Source organism: Dermacentor variabilis, chromosome 2 (genome assembly GCF_050947875.1).
Source record: "Dermacentor variabilis isolate Ectoservices chromosome 2, ASM5094787v1, whole genome shotgun sequence".
In the NCBI taxonomy this organism is placed as follows: Eukaryota; Metazoa; Arthropoda; class Arachnida; order Ixodida; family Ixodidae; genus Dermacentor; species Dermacentor variabilis.
Window position 1 is genome coordinate 117,927,879 of NC_134569.1, and position 19,521 is coordinate 117,947,399.

The 19,521-nt window shown below is 44.8% G+C and overlaps 1 protein-coding gene across 1 annotated transcript in view; it reads right to left on the reverse strand.

The window, feature by feature from the left end:
- Nucleotides 1–8,852: 8,852 nt before the first annotated feature.
- Nucleotides 8,853–19,521, reverse strand: part of LOC142572598 (uncharacterized) — a 291,788-nt gene continuing 281,119 nt past the window's right edge. Inside the window, exon 3 of the mRNA XM_075681822.1 lies at nucleotides 8,853–9,687. Coding sequence (XP_075537937.1) covers nucleotides 9,661–9,687 — 27 coding nt within the window. The 3' untranslated portion in view covers nucleotides 8,853–9,660. The remainder of the gene's footprint in view (nucleotides 9,688–19,521) is intronic.

Below are 19,521 nucleotides of genomic sequence, written 5' to 3' on the forward strand. Positions count from 1 at the left end.
TAAATTGCACCCATAGTCGCGGTGGTGGCGTACCATTGATAGTAAAACCGCGCTTTCAGCGTAATGTCTGAATTTTCTGTCATCAGCGCTGATTATGAAGTTCTGTCCCTTCTTATCGAAAACAAGGTTGTGGCGGTCATACATCGCCGCCCAAAGTGAAATTTGAAATTTTTGTTCGCTTTTCTTGACCTTTTCTTGTCTTTCATAAGTGAAAACAAAGACGATGTCACTTTATGTGGTGATTTCAGTATTAACATCCTTGCAGATAACCCCACAAAAAAAAAAAGAATTCGAAAATCTTTTGAATTCTTCTGCCCTCTTAAACGTGATGTGCGATCCTACACGTGTTGCACTGCAAACTGAATCACTACTTGATCTACATATAACCAACATGCACAAGCCTATTCTGAAGCAGGCGTAATAAATACTGATATCAGTGACCACCGTGGCGTTCTTATGTGCGTTCCGAAAAGCAAATTTCCTAATACAAAAAAGATACCAAAGTTATTTCAAGATATGTCGAATAAAAATTTTAACGATTTCCAAGAGAAAGTTGGTAATCATGGCTGGAGCAATGTTCTTAAGGTAACAAGTGCCGAAAGGGCTTATGCTTTGTTTTGAACGGCTTTTTTTGTGTATATACAATGAGTGCTTCCCTTATAAACATGCACAGGAACGAAGGAACATTAGGAAGCCATGGATTATACCTGAATTGCTGAAAAAAATTTATAAGGATAGGCTATATAAAAAGTTCGAAAAAACTCGAGACCCTGAGATGCTTAAAGCTCTTAAAGTCTTTAGAAATAAACTGACGGCGGAAATCCGCAGTGCACGTGATCAATATTTCTGTAAACAGTTTTTCTACTCGATGAATAAGTCGAATGAATTATGGAGGAAACTGAATGGACTTCTCAACAGATCTACAGGCCCAAGCCCATTAATAAAAATTAAGACTCAAGATAAGAAACTCAGTCACTGATTTAGCTAACGCATTCAACAGCTAGTTTACAGAGATAACTAGTAATTTCGTTGATTCTAATATTCTTTATATAAGAAAGGAAAAGTCAATGTTCTTAACGCCAATATCAGTATCAGAGGTCATGTCGATTTTCATGGGGTTAAATAATAGCAAATGTGGTGACGCAGACGGCATTGCAATGAAACCAGTGAAGTTTGTGATAGGAGACATAGGAGAGTGCCTAGCTCACATACATAACCTTTACTTATCGCAAGGAACATTTCCGGAGCAAATGCAACTCGCCAAAGTGAGTGTATTGCACAAAAAAGGAAGTAAGATTGACTTCGCAAATTTTAGACCCGTGTCCATGCTACCAATTTTCTCAATAGGATTTGAAAAAGATGGTTCTTACCAGAACAACAACTTTTAGCGAACAATGCAATATTATTCACAGCACGCAGTATGGCTTCCGGAAATATCGATCAACGGAAATGACACTGCTAGAACAAAAAGAATTTATCCTGCAGTCTCTCGAATATGAACAAGTAGCCCTTGGAATATACGTGGATTTTACAAATGCTTTAGATTATTTAAATCACTCCATCCTGCTAAGGAAACTTGAAATGTACGGATTCTGCGGAACGGTTCTATCGCCTCGGACGTCCTACCTTAGTGAGCGCAAGCAGTACGTGTATTTAAATGGCTACTCTCATAATATATTGCCCATTTCTGCCGGCGTGCCTCAAGGGAGTATGCTGGGCCCATTACTGTTTACCTTATATTTGAATGACGTTGTTAACGTCGATCCGATGGTGAAATTGGTCATTTATGCTGATGATGTGACACTGTTATTCTTTGCGGAAGTACGGATGAGCTAAATATTAGAGTGAACAGAACGCTTGTGGAATTAGATACAGGAACGCAACTTAACAAATTCAAAATAAACGTTAGTAAAACGAAAGCTGTCATATACCATGCGAAAACAAGAAGATTAACATTACCTCAGACATTATGTTGCACAACTCAAAGGTAGAAACAGTAAGCGCATTTTAAATACTGGGAGTCTATATTAGTGAAAATATGACCTGGGAAATTCACATCGACCACAACAAATGGTAAACAGAACGCTACCGCATTTGTTAAATTTCTGCCATAACAACGAATTTACTCCCGAGACGTCGTCGAAGCCGGAACTGAAATTGTTTTTCTGTGGCGAAACTCCTTTCTCATGACAGAATTTCATGTGGCTTTTCATCGCTGCGCATGTACGCAACATGCACTGCGAAGTAACAATGTGCTGTTCGTACTACGCAACGTGTACATTTTTTTGTCATTTCCTTCATTATTTCATTTCATTTTCATTTTTATTTCCTTAAAGACCCCCGAGGGGGTATTACATTAGGGGTGGGTTTTTTCTTACGCAGAATATTGTTGACACAACGAGCAGTGCGATATTACATTTGATATGCTATGCATGAAACTTGATGGGCAGGTGATGGGGGCGATGTTGCGAGAAAGGCCGTTCCAGTCTTTTGCTGCGCTGGCAAAAAAATGAAGCAGAAAATGTTTTAGTGCGGGCACGTGGGTGAGAAACTTGTAACGCATGACCAGTGCGATGAGATATGTGAACTGCAGGGATAATATAAGGAGCGCTATTAAGTGGCCAGTGAAAGAACTTGTGAAATAGAGAGAGGGTTGCAATTCGTCAACGACAAGACAAAGGTGATGAGTTACACTCCACTTTGAGGGATGAAGCACTGATTTAATATGAATACGAAGCAGGAAGGAATTCAGCAGCACAATTTTGAACGGATTCTAGCGTATCAGTGACACCTACTTCGGGTGGGTTCCAGATGGGAGAGTTTGAGTACGGATTGTACTCAAACTTAGCCCTCACTAGCGATTTGTAAGCTAGTAGTTTTACGTGTCTGGAAGTGTTACGTAAATGATGTTTTAAGAAACCCAAAGTTCTCTTAGCTGATGACGGGACTTTAGCAATGTGCGTGTTCCAAGACATATTCTTAGATAAGGTAACTTAAAGGTATTGATAAGTGCCTACTGATTCAACGGGGACGTTAGCTATGTTATAAGTGAAGTGAAGGGGAATTGGACGATGAGTAAAGGAAATGAGCTTGCATTTAGTAATGTTTAGGGACATTAGGCAGTCATCACACCACTGTACTATGTGGTCGAGGTCTTGTAGAATCATATGGTCAAATGGGCTAGTAACGGTTCGCTAAATAACACAGTCGTCAGCAAATATGCCGTTATTAGAAGATACATGCAAAGGTAGGTCGTTATTGTATAATAGGAAGAGAAGAGGACCGAGGACATAGCCTTGAGGCACCCCCGATAATTCTGGAAGTGGGCTGGATAATTTGTTATTTGTAAACACTACTTGTGAACGGTTAGCTAAGCATTCTTTTATCCAGATTAGTACATTCGGGTGCAAGTTTAAAAATAATAATTTTTAAATTAGGCGTTTGTGGGGTACTTTATCAAAGGCTTTCGCGAAGTCAAGAAATAAGGAGTCGGTTTGTACGTTAACATCAAGGTTAGCATGAAGGTCATGAACAAAGATGGCAACCTAGGTTTCGCAAGAGAAACCCCAACGAAACGCATGCTGAGAATGGTGAAAGAAGTTATGATAGTGAAGGAGATTCATGATGTAAGAGTAAATGACGTATTCCGTGAGTTTGCAAGGTACGCTGGTCAAGGAAATTGGTCGGTAGTTCAGAGGTGAGTTTTTGTTACCGGATTTGAAGATGGGAACAACTTTCCCACTTTCCAGTCATCTGGAATGATACCTGTTGAAAGAGATTGCGAAAATAATAAAACCAAATAAGCCGAAGCAATATGACCGATAGTTTTCAATAGTTTCGCGTTAATGTCATCCAGTCCAGATGCCAATGAAAACTTGGTCCTTTCCATGAGGGATGAGATACCATCAACAGAAAAGTTTATTTCAGGCATGGAAGACGTGATACGACATGAAAACAGAGGTAAGGAAATGTCTACTTCTTTAGTGAAGACAGATGAAGAGGCCTTTTAAAAGCATCGGCACATTCAACGTCTGAAAGAATCTCTCCAAAGTCGTTAATAAGAGTGGTAGAAGCTAATGCTTGGGCGTTAATTATCGGCCAAAACGTGCGGGGGTTATTAGTTAACATATTAGGCAGATCATTGTAAAAGAAAGCATATTTGGCGTTACGGATTCCTGTGAGACAAGCTTTTTCAGCTGCATAATACTTGCCCCAGCTTTGGGCGCCTCCTTTAAGTTTGACATTCCGGAATAAACGTTCTTTCTTGTTATCTAGGTGGGGCAAAATTTTGTTAAGCCATGGTTTTGGGCGGTTTACAGGTATAGTAGATTTAGGGATGAACATGTGTATTAGCGCGGTTAATTTCTGCTTAAAAGTGAGCCAGTTCTCCTGAAAAGAACAATGGTAAAAATGAGTCTCATATGTCGGTAAAAAGGTGCAAAGTTCGTTATTTATGGCATCATAGTTACCCTTATTGTATAAGGTTATTGTTTTCTTGTGCGAAGGATTGGAAGGCGATAACTGTAGCATTTTTTACTTGCACTGCTTTCATGTTTGGATGTGTCCTTTTCACATGTGTGTTTCACGCAGTTTAAAAACTTTTTATTTCTAGAGTCAGTTATTCTCACTGTTATGGACTAGATATTGGTGTATTACTATTTGTTTCTGGTTTTTATATTGCTATGTCCAAAATGTTCCGTTTCTTGTATGGTGTACTCCGGGGAGCTGGGAACTAGTCAAGCTGACTTGTCAGCTTTGTTTCCCGCACTCCCTCACTTCATGAGTGAAATAAAGGTCATTATTATTATTATTATTATTATTATTATTATTATTATTATTATTATTATTATTATTATTATTATTATTATTATTATTATTATTATTATTATTATTATTATTATTATTATGTACAAGGCTATATCGCTAGACACTAGACGCGTATTTCTCAATTAAATCTGGCAATAACACTGCGGCTGGCACACCGTGCACGTAAGTGCCAAGCGAAAAGGTGAATGCTGTTAGTGATGACGACAACGCTACATCGTACATTGTGATATTGTGTGTCTGATAGTCTAGGAAACTCTCTGAGACATGGAGAGGAAGCAGGTAAATTAAGGTCAATTTGCTGGTATGACTTAGTGATATAGATAACGTTATTCACGTTCATTTTAGTCACAAAATGCAAGCCGGAGCTTCTTAATGCGCCTCTCACTGATCTTAGCCTTCAGTCTAATTGAAGGCCCGAAATCCCCCGGTGTGACTAACTGAAGCTTCAGGAGCAGATTACATACAAAGTGGATTAAATGTCAAGCTTGTTCTCTTTTTTCGCAATGCATCATGCAACATTTTAGTATTTAGGTTGAAATACAAGTTTAAGCTCTCGACCTAAGGATGCTTTTAAAGATCGCTTTTAAGCTTAAAGATCGGCTTAACACAAAGACGGTGTGCGCCGCACCGGCAGTAAAACAATGCAGAAAATTTGCCTGTACAGAAATGAAGAAACTTGCTGCCACTCATCCAAAATCATTAGTGCGTCCTTGATTTAAAAAAGGGCATTGTTTTCTCTTCCTTATATTCATGACGAGGATCTTTCTTAGATTTGTTACGCAGTACATTAGTTCTGATTGCAAAACAAAGCAACAAACACTGTCCAACTTTAGAAAGTCCTTCCAGCTAGACCTTCGTAATTTGGGCCACTCTGCCTGTCCCACAAGCTTGAGTACCAATTAAGTTGTACAGTGTATCTCTCTGGAGTCTGGTCCATGCTAAAGGCGTTACCTCACCGTACAGAGTGGACGAGCGTTAGGATGTCACGATTTTCTGGTCAGAAGACACTTGAACTTCATCGCAGCATGAATATGCAGTCGCGACGCTGCGAGTCCAGAGGGTTCAGCCGAATATACGTAAACGAAGAAATTCATGCGCTGACTCGCTCGCTGTAAATGTTTGCAGGCGTAATGCTCCGCCAATACATTTAAAACGAAGGGAAGCGCGAACAAGACAAGTAGCGACGAATAAAGATGAAACACTCGCCAAGCCTTTGTCTTAAACCACACTGTAATGGGTCAAGCATTTTATTCAACTCGAGGAAATGTGAGAGACAGCGACTGATATTTTTTTTTTCAAAAGGCTTACAGAAGCAGCTCCTAAGCGCTAAAGGCCGATAAGTAGTCACCGACGAAAAATCTTTATCGTGCTTCAACACCGGGACAACATCTGCACGGCATCTGCTATCCTTCCGTTTTGATGGCAAACGCCCAGCAGCCCAGATAGTATTGAAAAGTGTGGGTAGCGTAATTTCTGCGTCTCGGTGGAGGTGGAGACATAAAGGTGGAGGTGGAGACTTGAAGGAACCTCTCCCAGCTTGTCCTCCTAGCTTGCCGTCGCGTGGGCGTTCCTTGTGATCTAATGGGCTTCAATTCGATCAGATCTTCAGCTATTGCGAATTGAAGGAGTATGCCCCATGCTTTATTTTATTTCTTGCGGGCCTGCTTGCAGTCTTCATTCAACCAAGGGACTCGTCCCGTCCCCGCGCTACCATTGTTTCTGGAATGCATTTTTCTCGAGCGTCAATAATAAAAGCGGTAAAATGTGCTACTGCACCGTCTATAGTAAATTCATTGATAATATCTCATGATAAAAAAGTGGATTGTTTAAGAAGTTTCCAATGGGCGGAGCGTAGTTTCCACCTAGGGACATGCGAAGGGGAGTCACGCTGTGTTACTAAGTTTACAGTTACTGGAGAGTGATCACTCCCGAATGAATGTTTTATTACATTCCGTTCTAAGTCGGTAAAAAGGGAAGAAGAGTCAATCGGCAGGTCTACTGTCGAATACGAAGTCTGATGAAGATTATAAGAGGTTGGCTCCTTCTTACTGAGGCGGTACGCACCGGAGTTTACAAGAAAGTTTTCAATGAATGGACCTCCCGCGTCGTACCGCAGGTCTCTCCACATCTTGTTGTAGGCAATAAAATCACCCACGAGTGTGTAGGGGTCCGGAAGCTGATCAATGAGGTCATATAAATCGGTTTTTGTGAGATGATAGTTGGGGGTATGTATAGAGAACATACAGTGTCCACTTTATTAAAAAGGATTGCCCGAACTGAGACTGCCTCAAGGGAAGGGGAGTCTGGAGGGCGACGTGTTGACAAGGTACACAATTGTCTGCGACTATTGCTACAACACCGGAGGTATTAACCTCGTCACGGTCTTTTCGGAAGGTGCTGCATTGACAAAGAAAGTTCGTGTTTATATGTTTCAGATGTGCCTCTTGAACACACAGAAACTTTGGTTTATGTTTATGTGGCAGTTTTGTAATATCTTCGAGGTTATGAAGAAGTCCCCTAACATTCCATTGTTGTATTTGTGTCTCCTTAATGAGAAAGGAGTTTGTGCTGTGCGTTTATGAGACGGAGATGAGCTCACGGGGTCCTTTCCAGGCACCGTGACCCAAATTTTGTCTTTCTTGGAGCGGTCGAAAAAATCCCACCGCTCCTTAGGCGCTGGCTGCGGTGTCTGAATACGTGTTATGTCCATCACCTCTTGCGGGGCGCTGGACACGTGCTCTTGCCAGCGTTGCGCTTGACTTGAAGGCCTCGATACGTCGGATGAGACCTTTGAGGCCACCAACCTGGAGGTCGACGGGCCCTCCTTAACGGACGATTAAACAGCGCTGGCTGCTTTCACTAAGGGGGCTGGTAGCACAGCCGCAGCCACATTCTGTGGGCCGGACCAATGCCGGATTCTGCTGCGACGTTGCCCCCTTGAGGTATAAAAAAACAGAAACGCGTTTTCGTGCATCTTGAAATGACGTTTTCTTTGATTTTTAATGTACTTATACTTTCTCCTTTTTTCAGGTTTCACAGGATCGGGAATATCCGGGGTGGTCGCTTTCGAAATTCACACAGTGAGGTGTGCGAGAAGAGTTATCGGAAGTGTGGGCTTCGTCATATTTTGCGCAGGTGAGTGAGAGCCTTGGCCGTACTTCTGACACTTGAAACACCGACGAAAGTTGGGAATGTAAGGTCTTCCACGTATTTTAGCATAACCTACCTCGAGGGTCTCTGGTAGCACACTAGAGGCAAATGTAATGGCCAGATGTTTTGTTCGAATTTCGTTGTTGTCTGGCGTAATTTTGACTTTTACCTCAGTGACATTCTGGTCCTGCTAGCCGTCCAATAGTTCTGCTTCGGTTAGTTCTAACAAGTCAGAATGTGATACAACGACTCCGACTGTGTTCAGGGAACGATGTGGGGCCACTGTTATTGGGATGTCAGCGAAGTCTGTCAGATTTGCAAGCTTTTCATATTGCAGCTTGTTACGAATCTCGCGGAGGAGGTCGCCGCTTGCCATATCGTTAGCTTTATAGCCTAGTCCAATGGTTTTTATCATTGATTTAGAAACAAAGAGTGATAATACAACTCTTACTGATTTTTCAAGTTTATTGCTTTGGATAACGTGGTACAGGGGAAGCGATAATTTGTGTGGCACAAAAATGTTCAGGGAGACTTCGGTGCATACGCGCTTTGCAGCGGTATGATCAGGTAGCACAGAAAATGTTGCTCTATGCATGTTGGATGCATGGAGCGACATGCAGTAATGGCAGTAATGCAGTAATGGCGGCTACCCATGCAGTAATGGTAGTAATGCCGTAATGGTGCAGTAATGGCAGCTACCCACCACGGAGCCCAACAAGGGGACGCTGCAAGTTTGACAGAGCAATTACTTGCAGACGCCAGCTGTGCATCGGTGTTATAACCCAATGCGTCATACTCAAGGTTGGATATACCTGTCGCGAACTTTGGACGCGTGTCACTGATCTCGAGGGCGTACGGATGTTGGGAGAGATGGAGTCGGGAGACGCGGAGCAGCACAGAGAAAAAAAAATTGAATTTATCCACACTCAAAAACTCAAAACAAAACTCATGTAACTAAAACACCATGAAGAGACGCCAGCACCTAAGCCACCTACTTAACAGTGGCTAAACATCTCCTTATTGCCAGCCATGTCAGTCCTTAGCGCTTTCTACGTGAAAGTCCGGCAACCCTACCCTAACCTATGGCTGCGCATTAACAAAAAGGAGCTTCCTTATAGCCTTCTGTCATCGCCTGTATCCTCCGTGTCCGATGCCTGTCAGATCTTCCTTATCGCCGACGCCGTAGACGTTGCTGCCTTCATGTCGGCCAGTCCACCTGTCCGTCTTTTGATGCCGGTGTCCGGAACACCGTCGGTGACGTTGCACTCCGGCCTCACTGGCTAGGCCTAACGCCGGGTTCGGCCGCTACTTCTTAGAGTGCCGACGAGATGCCCCGGGGACTATCGTACGTGTCGGTCCGCCTCTGAAGGGGAATCCTTCCTGGAGTGCCCGGCACCGCCTCGAGAGGCTGCAGCAGGTCCAAGGAGCCTCGCTCGAACGTCGCCGAGGTCCATGGTTACACCCTGGATCGCCAGCGTCACGGGGTTTACCAAACCTGCATGGCTCCCGGCGGCAGTGCGTTGCTTACCCTTCAACCTTCTTGGCCCAGAGCTACGTCGATAATGCCAGCTCAGCTCAATTTCTCTCCCGATCATAGCTCGGGTCACGCACCTTGAAGGCTCGTGCCGTTCGGACCGATCCGCGCACATCGTCCTCTTCCTTTCTTTTTGCGCCGCATGCCTCTTACATATGACGGTTAACCCAAGACGCCTGGGAGAGACAGAAGGATTAGTGAGAGGAGATGACAGTACAGAAAACGTAAGTTGATGGGAAAGCAAATGATTAAGGAGAGTGACAGGAAAAGGCAACCACCTATTTCCTCAGAAAGTGCCACTCTGCGGGTACCATCTACGTGAAGCCGAGGCCAAATGGGTGTGTTGCCTCCGACAAGTGGTCGTAAAGGTCTAACACCCGGAATCGACTCAACCCCCCAGTATCCCCTTTTTTCTGGGCACAGTGAAGCCACGTACGTTTAAGCGTGGGAGGGCCCAAGCCTCATGTCACGTCTCTTTCTGCGCATGTAAATGTTAAACTAGCGAAGAGCCTATTGTCTAAACTTTCACGGTTAACTTCCTTTGAGGTTTCAATAGCGTTGTCTCAACGATCCCTGAAAAACAGAAAGGAACGCACACGGGAAATAATATGATGAAAAATATGAGTTCCGGCATATTGCTGTCAATGTGCGCACTTCCGCAAAGGTCTTCTAATGTAGACGCAGGTAGAGATGGATTACAGAAATGAAATTGAAGGGAGGGCATTTGGGTGGTATCACACAACTTAACTGCCATACTGGCAAAAGGCTACATAAGCTTTTTTGTCAATTTCCCCCACTATGATTTCCATTTCAGGATTATTTTAGACTTGTTACCTATTATTATTTTTGAAGACAATTTACTATGATTTTGCTTCTCTACTTTCCCTAATTTTACAGCTCACACGTGTCTTTTAGGCAGTGCTCATTTCCACCAGCAGATTTATTCACTCTGTTTGTCAGTTTCACAATCGCCTCTAACATAACAGCGCATTAACGACCCCTGTGCGGTCTGCCACTGAAGTGAAGAACTCTGCGTGGAAGGAGACCAAATTAACGTTAACATAACTGGCTAGACTTATTTTTGTGGTTTCAATGGACAAGAATAGCAAAATTGGTATTAATATTATTAGGCGCAATATATAGTCTCATTTCTGTACGGCAGATATCTTGGAAACAGGTCAATCGCCGACAGACGGGCGTGTGTAATGTGGACACATTCAAACTGCCTGAAACATTTCATGCCAAACGCCCACTTTCTGGCAGCAGACGACTGTGTGATTCCACTTCCGTAGTTACATATACCTAGTTACCCAAGTTGGCGTCAAATGCGTTCACTGAGGAGCAGCACACACCTACTGGCATATGGCCAGTGGACCAAATTGGCATATAATAGTTTCGTTGAAGACCAGCACAAACCGAGTGACACATACCCAGAGCTCCAAGTGTGCGTCAAAGAGTTTCTTCGAACAGCTGTACCTACCCAGCCCCGCATCTACAGTGACACATGTCGGCGTGGAAGAGGTTCGTTGAACAGCGGCACGTATGTACACTTTGCCACATACTCAGTGACCCATCATCATCATCATCATCATCATCATCAGCCTGATTACGCCCACTGCAGGGCAAAGGCCTCTCCCATACTTCTCCAACAACCCCGGTAATGTGACCCAAGTAGGTCCCATAGTTTGTTTCGAGCCCTGTTACTTCAGCGCAGAGGCGCGATGCGCTACCCATTCGACCACGGGCTACCCAGTGTCCCAGGTAGGTGGGAAAATGGTTAGATACAAACATAAATAGATACCCCCCCCCCGCACGTTCTTACATAAGATAATTTGTCTCCGGAAAGTGTGTAAAACGCACTAAGAATTCTAGCGCAATAAAACATTAAGGGGTTTTATGTTCGAAACCACGATATCATTACTACACATGACGTTGTGGGGGAGCTCCGAAATACTCTTGAGCCCTTCGGGCTCCTTAAGATACACCCAATGCTTGGTAAAAGAGCGTATCTGCATTCTGCCCGTATCTAAAGGTGGTCGCGGCAGCCGGGATACAAACCACGACTTCGAGCTCGACAGTGCAATACCATAGACACTGGGTTACCACTGCGGGTTGGGAAAAGGCTATTATCTACTCGTTATGCAACCTTTCTTCAGCAGCACTTGCACGCCCCACCTTTCTGTCTTATAAAAGCTTAATTGGTTGTCTTTGCATAGAAATCCATCCACGGAATCTATCAAGGCTCCACTCCTGCTGAAAGAAATTGATGATGGAATGTCTAATCTGTTTTTATTTGTTCTGTTAATAGCACCTGCTTTCGCGAGAACGTTCCAACGTTTTATGCCTTGTTTTACAGTAGTTGTGCCATGTGATAGTGGTCGCGGTGGAAATCAGTAACTGGGTGATAATTATGAATTTCACTGATATTCAGTAGCAAGACTATAAATTAATTACTTTATTTCACGTGTTTCCAATGTTGTTTTCATTGAAACTGCCCCCAGTGTTGTTACCTGTGTATCAGAAATGTGTCATGAAATGCAAGTTCATTTCATTTCTTGAAAAAGTGCAGCAGGTGAATCTGCGTTATTTTATTCCTTCATTATGGGATGACACTTAAATTGTTTGCCACTTTTGTTAGATTGCATTAACACTCAGTACGACAAAGCAGCCATGGTGTAATTTTGCTTCCATACACACCAACTATTTCAGACCACGACGCCGTAATGGCTATATAACTTCGCATCTCAATGGCTGCTGTTTCAAAGCAATAAATACACGAAAGAAGCTTTCGAGGTTCAATATGCGTAAGAAATATTAACAGAAACACTCTACCTTGACATCTAGCGCTTTCTTCTTTTGCATCTGTGTGTGTATGTGTGTGAAACTTTTCAAACCCGCACACATGTCTTCTACAGAAACATCCCCCATAGGACACAAAAGGATGAATAAAGTCGTTGGCTTGTATTTCAGAGCGGAGTGTGCCGTTGAAAGCGCCTCCACATTCGACACTTGCTTTCTTCAGCAATCAGAGTATGCGACTGCACACACTGGCGTACCGCACACCTAGGCCCGCGCAAAAGACGTGACCTGGTTATGAGTCCGCAGAAGGGGACACGCCTCGAAGTACACTTCCTATTTGATCTTCGCCTTCCCTCGATCCTGTATACGCACTTGGAGAGCACCTGTGTACACAGCGTCAAGCGTTTCCTGCGTTTCGTATTCGACAAGACGACTTCTGGTGAACAATAGGCGTTTCCTTGGTTCGCAATGTGCGTCCCACACACAGGACGCTTTATGTTGCACTGGCCGAATGTTAAAAGGGTAACTGGCCGCATTGCCAAACGACTTGCGGGTGTGTACGTACTGTTAAAGAATGCCTAAATATATATGCGCAATGATGTATATGTTCTACCCCATACACTTTAGGTAGGCATTGTAACCTTGGGTACCTATACTTAGCTGGTCAAAAAAATTTATTTCAGCACAACACTTCTCGTACCTTGGAGCAACACAAATCCCTGCAAAGCCATTTGTTAGGTCGGGCCATTTTCTACAAGCGTTCTCGTAATTTTTTCTCTGGAGTGTGTGCTTGCGTTGCTACAGCTTTTTGTTCATTCTTGTGTTGAGATAATTCAAGCATTTTGAACATCCACTTGTATGCCAAAGACATAAATCTTGTACAGTTTTCGTGCTTGAACTTTTGGATGTCTTCACATGAAAGCGCATTGACCGCCACGAGAAGGCCAGAGTGCTACACTGCCAACTAACATCTTTATTTCGACAGTACAAGCACTTGTAATGGCGGTAGTCGTAGGTGTTAACGCCTGGATTACGCACGCGTGTAGTGTCAGCACAGAATACTAATAAACAGCGGAAGAGGTTGCGATTGCGCTTGCGCTTACCGAGCCCCTCTCCGAGGTATTTCTTAGCGACTCACAACCTGCAATTCGCAACCACGCGTATTTCCTCCGAAGCTCTCCGGATCCTAAGGAAAGCTGGTCGACAGCACTTCGAAAGCACAACAATCAGGTGGTTCCCAGCGCACGTCGCCACCCCTACCTCTGAGGGCCCCCATAACTTGAACGAGGTAGCAAACCACTCGGAGCGAGAATATACTCCGCGCAGAGTCGGAGAACCCCTAGAGCTTCGAGTTTGGACCTCCTGGTGCAAAACATGCGAGAATGCTTAGTCAGATACAACGGCATCACCAAGCACTACCAGTTAGTCAGGTGGATATTGCGTCCACCTCCCCACAAACTGAAACGTCGCCAGGCAGTCGTCTGGCGAGAACTGCCGACACACACTTTCTCCAGTCCGGTGCGATTGCGGCATATTTTCCCCGTGCGATAACCGAGTGCTGATTGCAAGTTTTGTCATGCAACTAGAGTGGCGCTCTCGCACATGTTGTGGGAGTGTCCTGCTATGGCAGCTAAAATGGCAGTAGCTATGGAGTTTCTTGCATCGAAGTGGGCCGCCGCTTTGCGCAGCTCCAACCTCAAGACACAAAAGTGGGCAGTCCAGTGGGCACGAGATGGGGCGACTAGGCACGGCCTGGAAGTCCCCTCATGGGAGACCTGATCCCGGGTCGTTAAGCTTTGCAGCATTTTCAATAAAGTTGTTTCCATCTATTCATGGCGAAATGCACTTGCCAATTTGGATTCCGTGTCAAAAGGGCGGGTTTAAAGATCACGGCATAAAATTGCCTATCCATTCTAATACAGGGTTAGTGAGATGATGCACTGTTCACCTTATCTATTGGTGAAAAATGGTTGTAATAATTCTCCCGCAGTCATGCTCCGAGTCATTTTCAAAATATTATCTTCTGGTGGTGGCTGGTTGATACCTAGTAAAAAATAAACGAGAGTAAGCAGTGGAGATTGCTATTCTAGACGTCGCTAGCGAAGGCACTGCTGCTGCTCAAGATCTTCTAATTGTGATCACCAGCATCTACTATTAGCCTGGCGCTCTTTAGCAATACTTGTAAATTGCTCACACATTAATCAATTAATTAATTCTTTATTATTTAATTAGTTAGTTAATTAACTAATTTACCAGCATTCGCTGGAGCGCTTGCGCTACCTTCGAATATTATCAAGAGTGATTAGGGCTTCGTAATAGTTATTCACACTTTTCGAGCTTCTTGTGTGCAACAATAACGAAAATGATATATATAAAGGCACAAAAGTTGGACGATAATCCAACAGATACATTTGAACTTTGAAGGGTCTGATAACACCCCAACCTCGTGACATGATTGCTTAGCGCCTTTCTAAAATGTTTCGTAAGAATCTCTAGCACTCATCATCAAGAACATTTCAACCTTATCATCAAAGGCTGAGTTCCACACATGAAACTCCGATAAGCAAGTCCCAGTCCTTTTTGTATTGAATTAGCTACCTAATTTGTACACAGTTGAATTGTCGCATTGTCTGTCTTACTTCAAAACGCTCTAGTACCGCAGTTCTGGTTGCAGGTCAATATTAGATGACGAAATTTTATACCGCCTTATTACCCGCACACGGTGCAGCTAATAACAGTAAGGGGAAACTTTGATCTAGAAGTCAAAAATAGATACCAGTTATCTGGAACAAAAAAAAAACATTATTAAGTTTCGCCATCTATGTCCCAAAATATGTTAGTCTTTGTCAAAGTACATAAATTACAGCATTATCGAGTTGTAACGAAACAGATGAAAAAAAGAACATGCTCTTCACCAGTCAGTGCTCATGTTTGTTAAACAATGTTTTAATTGGCACACCGTGGGCAACACGATGCATAGGAAGAGCAAACGATGGCACCTATCTGCCGGAAAAGAAGACATACACTGATTCATATGCAGGACAGATTTCATGAACCATTTCTTTATCTTAATTCTATCACCACCTGCAAGCTGATTTCATTCCATTGGGTGTTGGTAAATTTTCTATCCATGTTGTGAGTTGTATAGAATCGTTCTCAACGATAAGTTTCCGCTGCCGTTCAGTGAAATGGTAGACTTAACTTTAGACAATCTTTGGGAAAACAGAAGAGAACTTCATTTATTGATGACATTCTGACATTCATGGCAGCTTTAGATCTGAGCTTTGAGTTTTCAGATGGTAATGTTTGATATGCCCTCTCCTCTTAGAAAAAATAGCTTTCACCTGATGACTCGGCACAATAGAACACCGGTAAGCATATCACACTGTCCTTGTTTTGCCTACAATTAATGCTGCGCAAGTCAGGCACACACTTACACAGGCAAGATTTACCAATCATGACAGCAAAATTCTAAGTGCTCGCTTCCCTCTGTCAGTCTTCAAAGCAGTGCTTGATTGCGTGTTACAGAAGCCAAAAACCAGTTGGGAAACCACGAGGCTGGTAAACAACAGGCAGTATGTACACCCAGTGAGCCATAGAAGAACGCGGCTCTGTCAGGTAAGGGGTCCCAGTTTTTTCTATTATCCAAACACGTTGGCTACGTTGTGCCATGCGATCGCTTGCACAAAACAGCGAAAGTCCTTGAAAGAAACACTCAAACCACTAAGGCATTATATATTATCTAGAGTGATAGAAATAGTATATAAAACTTCTGTAAACTGTGGCAAGTCTTATCGATACACCAATGGGACACGCTGATAGAATAGGAAAATGATGGGGAGCACTTTACTGTTTAAAAGAGGGATGCTTCGCGCAATATCCTCAGCCAAACCAGAGACCGTAATGCGAGGCAACTGACGCAAGAACATTAATCAGAAATTGATTTAATTGACTTCGCGATCCATTACATTTGCGGTATTCTTGAAGAAGTACTTTGAAAAGACTAACTTGAGAAGACTAACAGTAATTCAGGATTTCGTCGAGGTATGTAACGTGCAGGCATGGCAGGCGTCTGTGCTTGATATCGGGAACAGTCTCATCAAAAGTTGCCAGTTCGGTCCTGTCTGTCTCTAACCTACCTGTCTGTCTCTAATCTGTATCTGTTTCACGATGCTCACGCTGCACCAACACCGACACTTTCTGCCCATGCTGTTCGGTTACGGTTCCTTCTCGGCATTTCCTTTATAACAGAGGGAGGGGCGACACCAAAAAAAAGTCGGCGACCTAAATTGTGGCTTGTGAAGGGGCGTGCTAAGACGCCCCCTTGGTGCGATTGCGGCATAGCAGTTTTCGTTGACAGCAAGAACGCATCTCTCGCTGCCCCGTCCATCGAATTTACTCTGTCAATACCTCGCGACTTTTCGGCCCGTCGCTCGAGGCCGAAGGTTTCCTAAACAAGAAGGCGAGACCGAGAATACGGATGGACACTCTCCTTCCGCAAGAGTACCCTGGCTGGCGCCGTCGCTAAAGGGCTGCCAATTAAAATTCAGTGCGCGGCGCATTCGGTATCGGCTTGCTCGTTGAGTGCCGAAGAGATTAAGCGGGTGAAACAGTGCGCGGTCGACGAAGTGACCACGCAAGGCGATCCGAGAAGATGCGTGATCAGCGGGCGGCGTCACTCTGATGTCTTATCGCTGGCCTAACGTTTAGAGCTGCGACGAGGTGCCGTCCGATGACACGCGTGCGTACGCGACCCGTGATCGTCGCCCGTTTCTTGCCCTCGAGTCCGAAGTATCCTCTTTCTGCGAAAAAGAGCCGTTCAGTGTCCTCAGGGTGACGCAACACGAAAAGAATTGGCTACAGTGCCTCTCGCAAACCTGATAAACACGTTCTCGTGGAATAACGAGCAGGCGACGCTCCCCTTCCTGCTTTGCTTTTAGATATGACAGCTTGCTTGGCTTTTCCTTCATTCGCTCGTTTCACTTGGTTTGGCCATTCTGATTCCTGCCTTCCACTAAAAAAGCACTCGGTTCAATACACCGTGGCTGTGAAAATCTCCTTGATCGCAGTGCAATTCTCAACGACGTCCGCCTTTTCACCTTCTCCTCTCTAAAACAGCAGAGAAACAAGGAATCGTTAAACTGGCACCAATGGTACGCACTTCTCTCTTAAATAAACTTTTACGACTGCGCTGAGGCAGTTTTGATTATAATTTCAATATTCGCCCGGTTGAGGTGAACTTATTGCATAGACGAAAGCAATCTCAAAATTCCAAAAAGATATCATGACAAGGCACTCTGACTCGGTCTTACAAAAGGTTGGAGCGGAGCCACGCTTCTGCCAGAGCGGTCCGTGAATTTCTCTGGGGGCAGTGACGCAGTAACGTGAGCTATGGCTCACTCGTTGGAGGCGCGATACACCACGCGGCCTGTTTGGATCGCACCGCTGGTACGATCTGTTGGGAACTCGGCGCTGACGCCCGTGGTTGTACCTGGGTCGCAAGCCCCAAGGGTAGCGTTGGCTTGGCGGCCTGGGGTACAACTGGAAGCATCCGAAGGTCCCGGCAAAGCATGAGTCGACTGGTAACAACGAAACAACTTGTTTATTTTAACATCGCAAAGAGTTGGCGGTCAGGTTTGACCGAAGTAGAGAGACGGGAGAGCACTTCACTCAACAGAAGAAATCGGAGCCCTCCTTTTGGCGTCCGGGGGCAGCTGTTTTTATACTCTCGCAGTTGAGGGCAAGAAGGAACCCCTCAAAAGACGAGCACGTGAATGTACAATGGGCTAATGGTGACGCACACTGTCGTAGCGCTGCCGTAGCACCATGTCGAGCACGATCTCGTAGCACCCTGTCGTAGCGCTGCCGTAGCACCATGTCGAGCACGATCTCGTAGCACCCTGTCGTAGCGCTGCCGGTCGGGCACAATGACTGTAATGAGAGGATGATCCCTGCTTTCGCATCGCCTGGTTCGGGCACAATGACTGGAATGAGAGGGTGATCCTTTGCGGTCGCATCGCCGCAGTCGCGCCTGGAAACACCTGCCGATGAGCGTTGCGGCGACGACGATCGGGCAAAAATGTCTGCCGCCCCGCCGCAGTCGCGCCGGCAAAACCACGTGTCGCAGGCGAAACGCAACAGACCGCCCCGCCGGGGGAAGGAGATCCCGATGGACAGGGGACTGCATCCGCTGTCCGGAGGGATATCGCTCGATGATGCTCATAACCGAAGTCGGGCGTCCCTCGACGTTTCTTGAGCGCAGCGCACAGAGAAGGCCTCGTTCTCTCGTTCAGGTTCGCACGGGACACTGCAAAGTGACTTCGGGAGAGTTCACATTTTTGTTCTCGTTCCCGGCAAGCGTTAGAACTACGCTGAAACTCAACCGCTCAGTCAGCAAGCACGGCACAACCCTCACTAAGCCCTGCCAGGCTCTTTCCCCTTTTTATACCACTGCCTAGTTCCTTACAGTAGTCTAGCATCACTCAGAACGCGTCCACAAATTGAAAAATTGCACTAGAAAGCATATCATCACTTTGAAACACTAAACAAAAGCAATATGTTAAAAAAAAATCCTGTCTCAGGAAGAAAAACATCAGTAACAAACAATTTTGAGGCTGATTCCTACGTTAGGGGCTTCGACTTAAGCCATCGGCGTTACCGTTGAGACTCCCCTTTTTGTAACGCACCTCAAAGGAATATTGTTGTAAAGCGAGGCTCCAGCGCAGGAGGCGGCCATTTTTGGGAGAGATGGTCTGCAGCCATTGGAGAGGGCAGTGATCCGTCTCAATGATAAACCTCGAGCCGGCTAGATAGCATGACAATTTCTGAACGGCCCACACGAGACACGCACACTCTTTCTCGGTGGCGCTATACGCCTGCTCACGACTGGACAGCTTACGACTAGCATACAGGACGGGGTGTTCTACTTCTCCATTTTCCCGTTGGCACAGTACAACGCCCATGCCTCGCTCACTAGCATCGCACTGAACAACGAACCCTTTTGTATAGTCTGGCGATCGTAGCACAGGCTGGTTTGTTAGGGCACTCTTTAGGGCGCTAAAAGCTCTTTCCTTTGTCTCGTCCCAGACGACTGTTTGAGGCTCTGTTTTTCTTAGAGCATCCGTCAGGGGAGCCGCGATATCAGAGTACCTAGGGATGTACCTCTGATAGTAGCCGGCGACACCCAAGAACGACCGAATATCGGTCTTGGT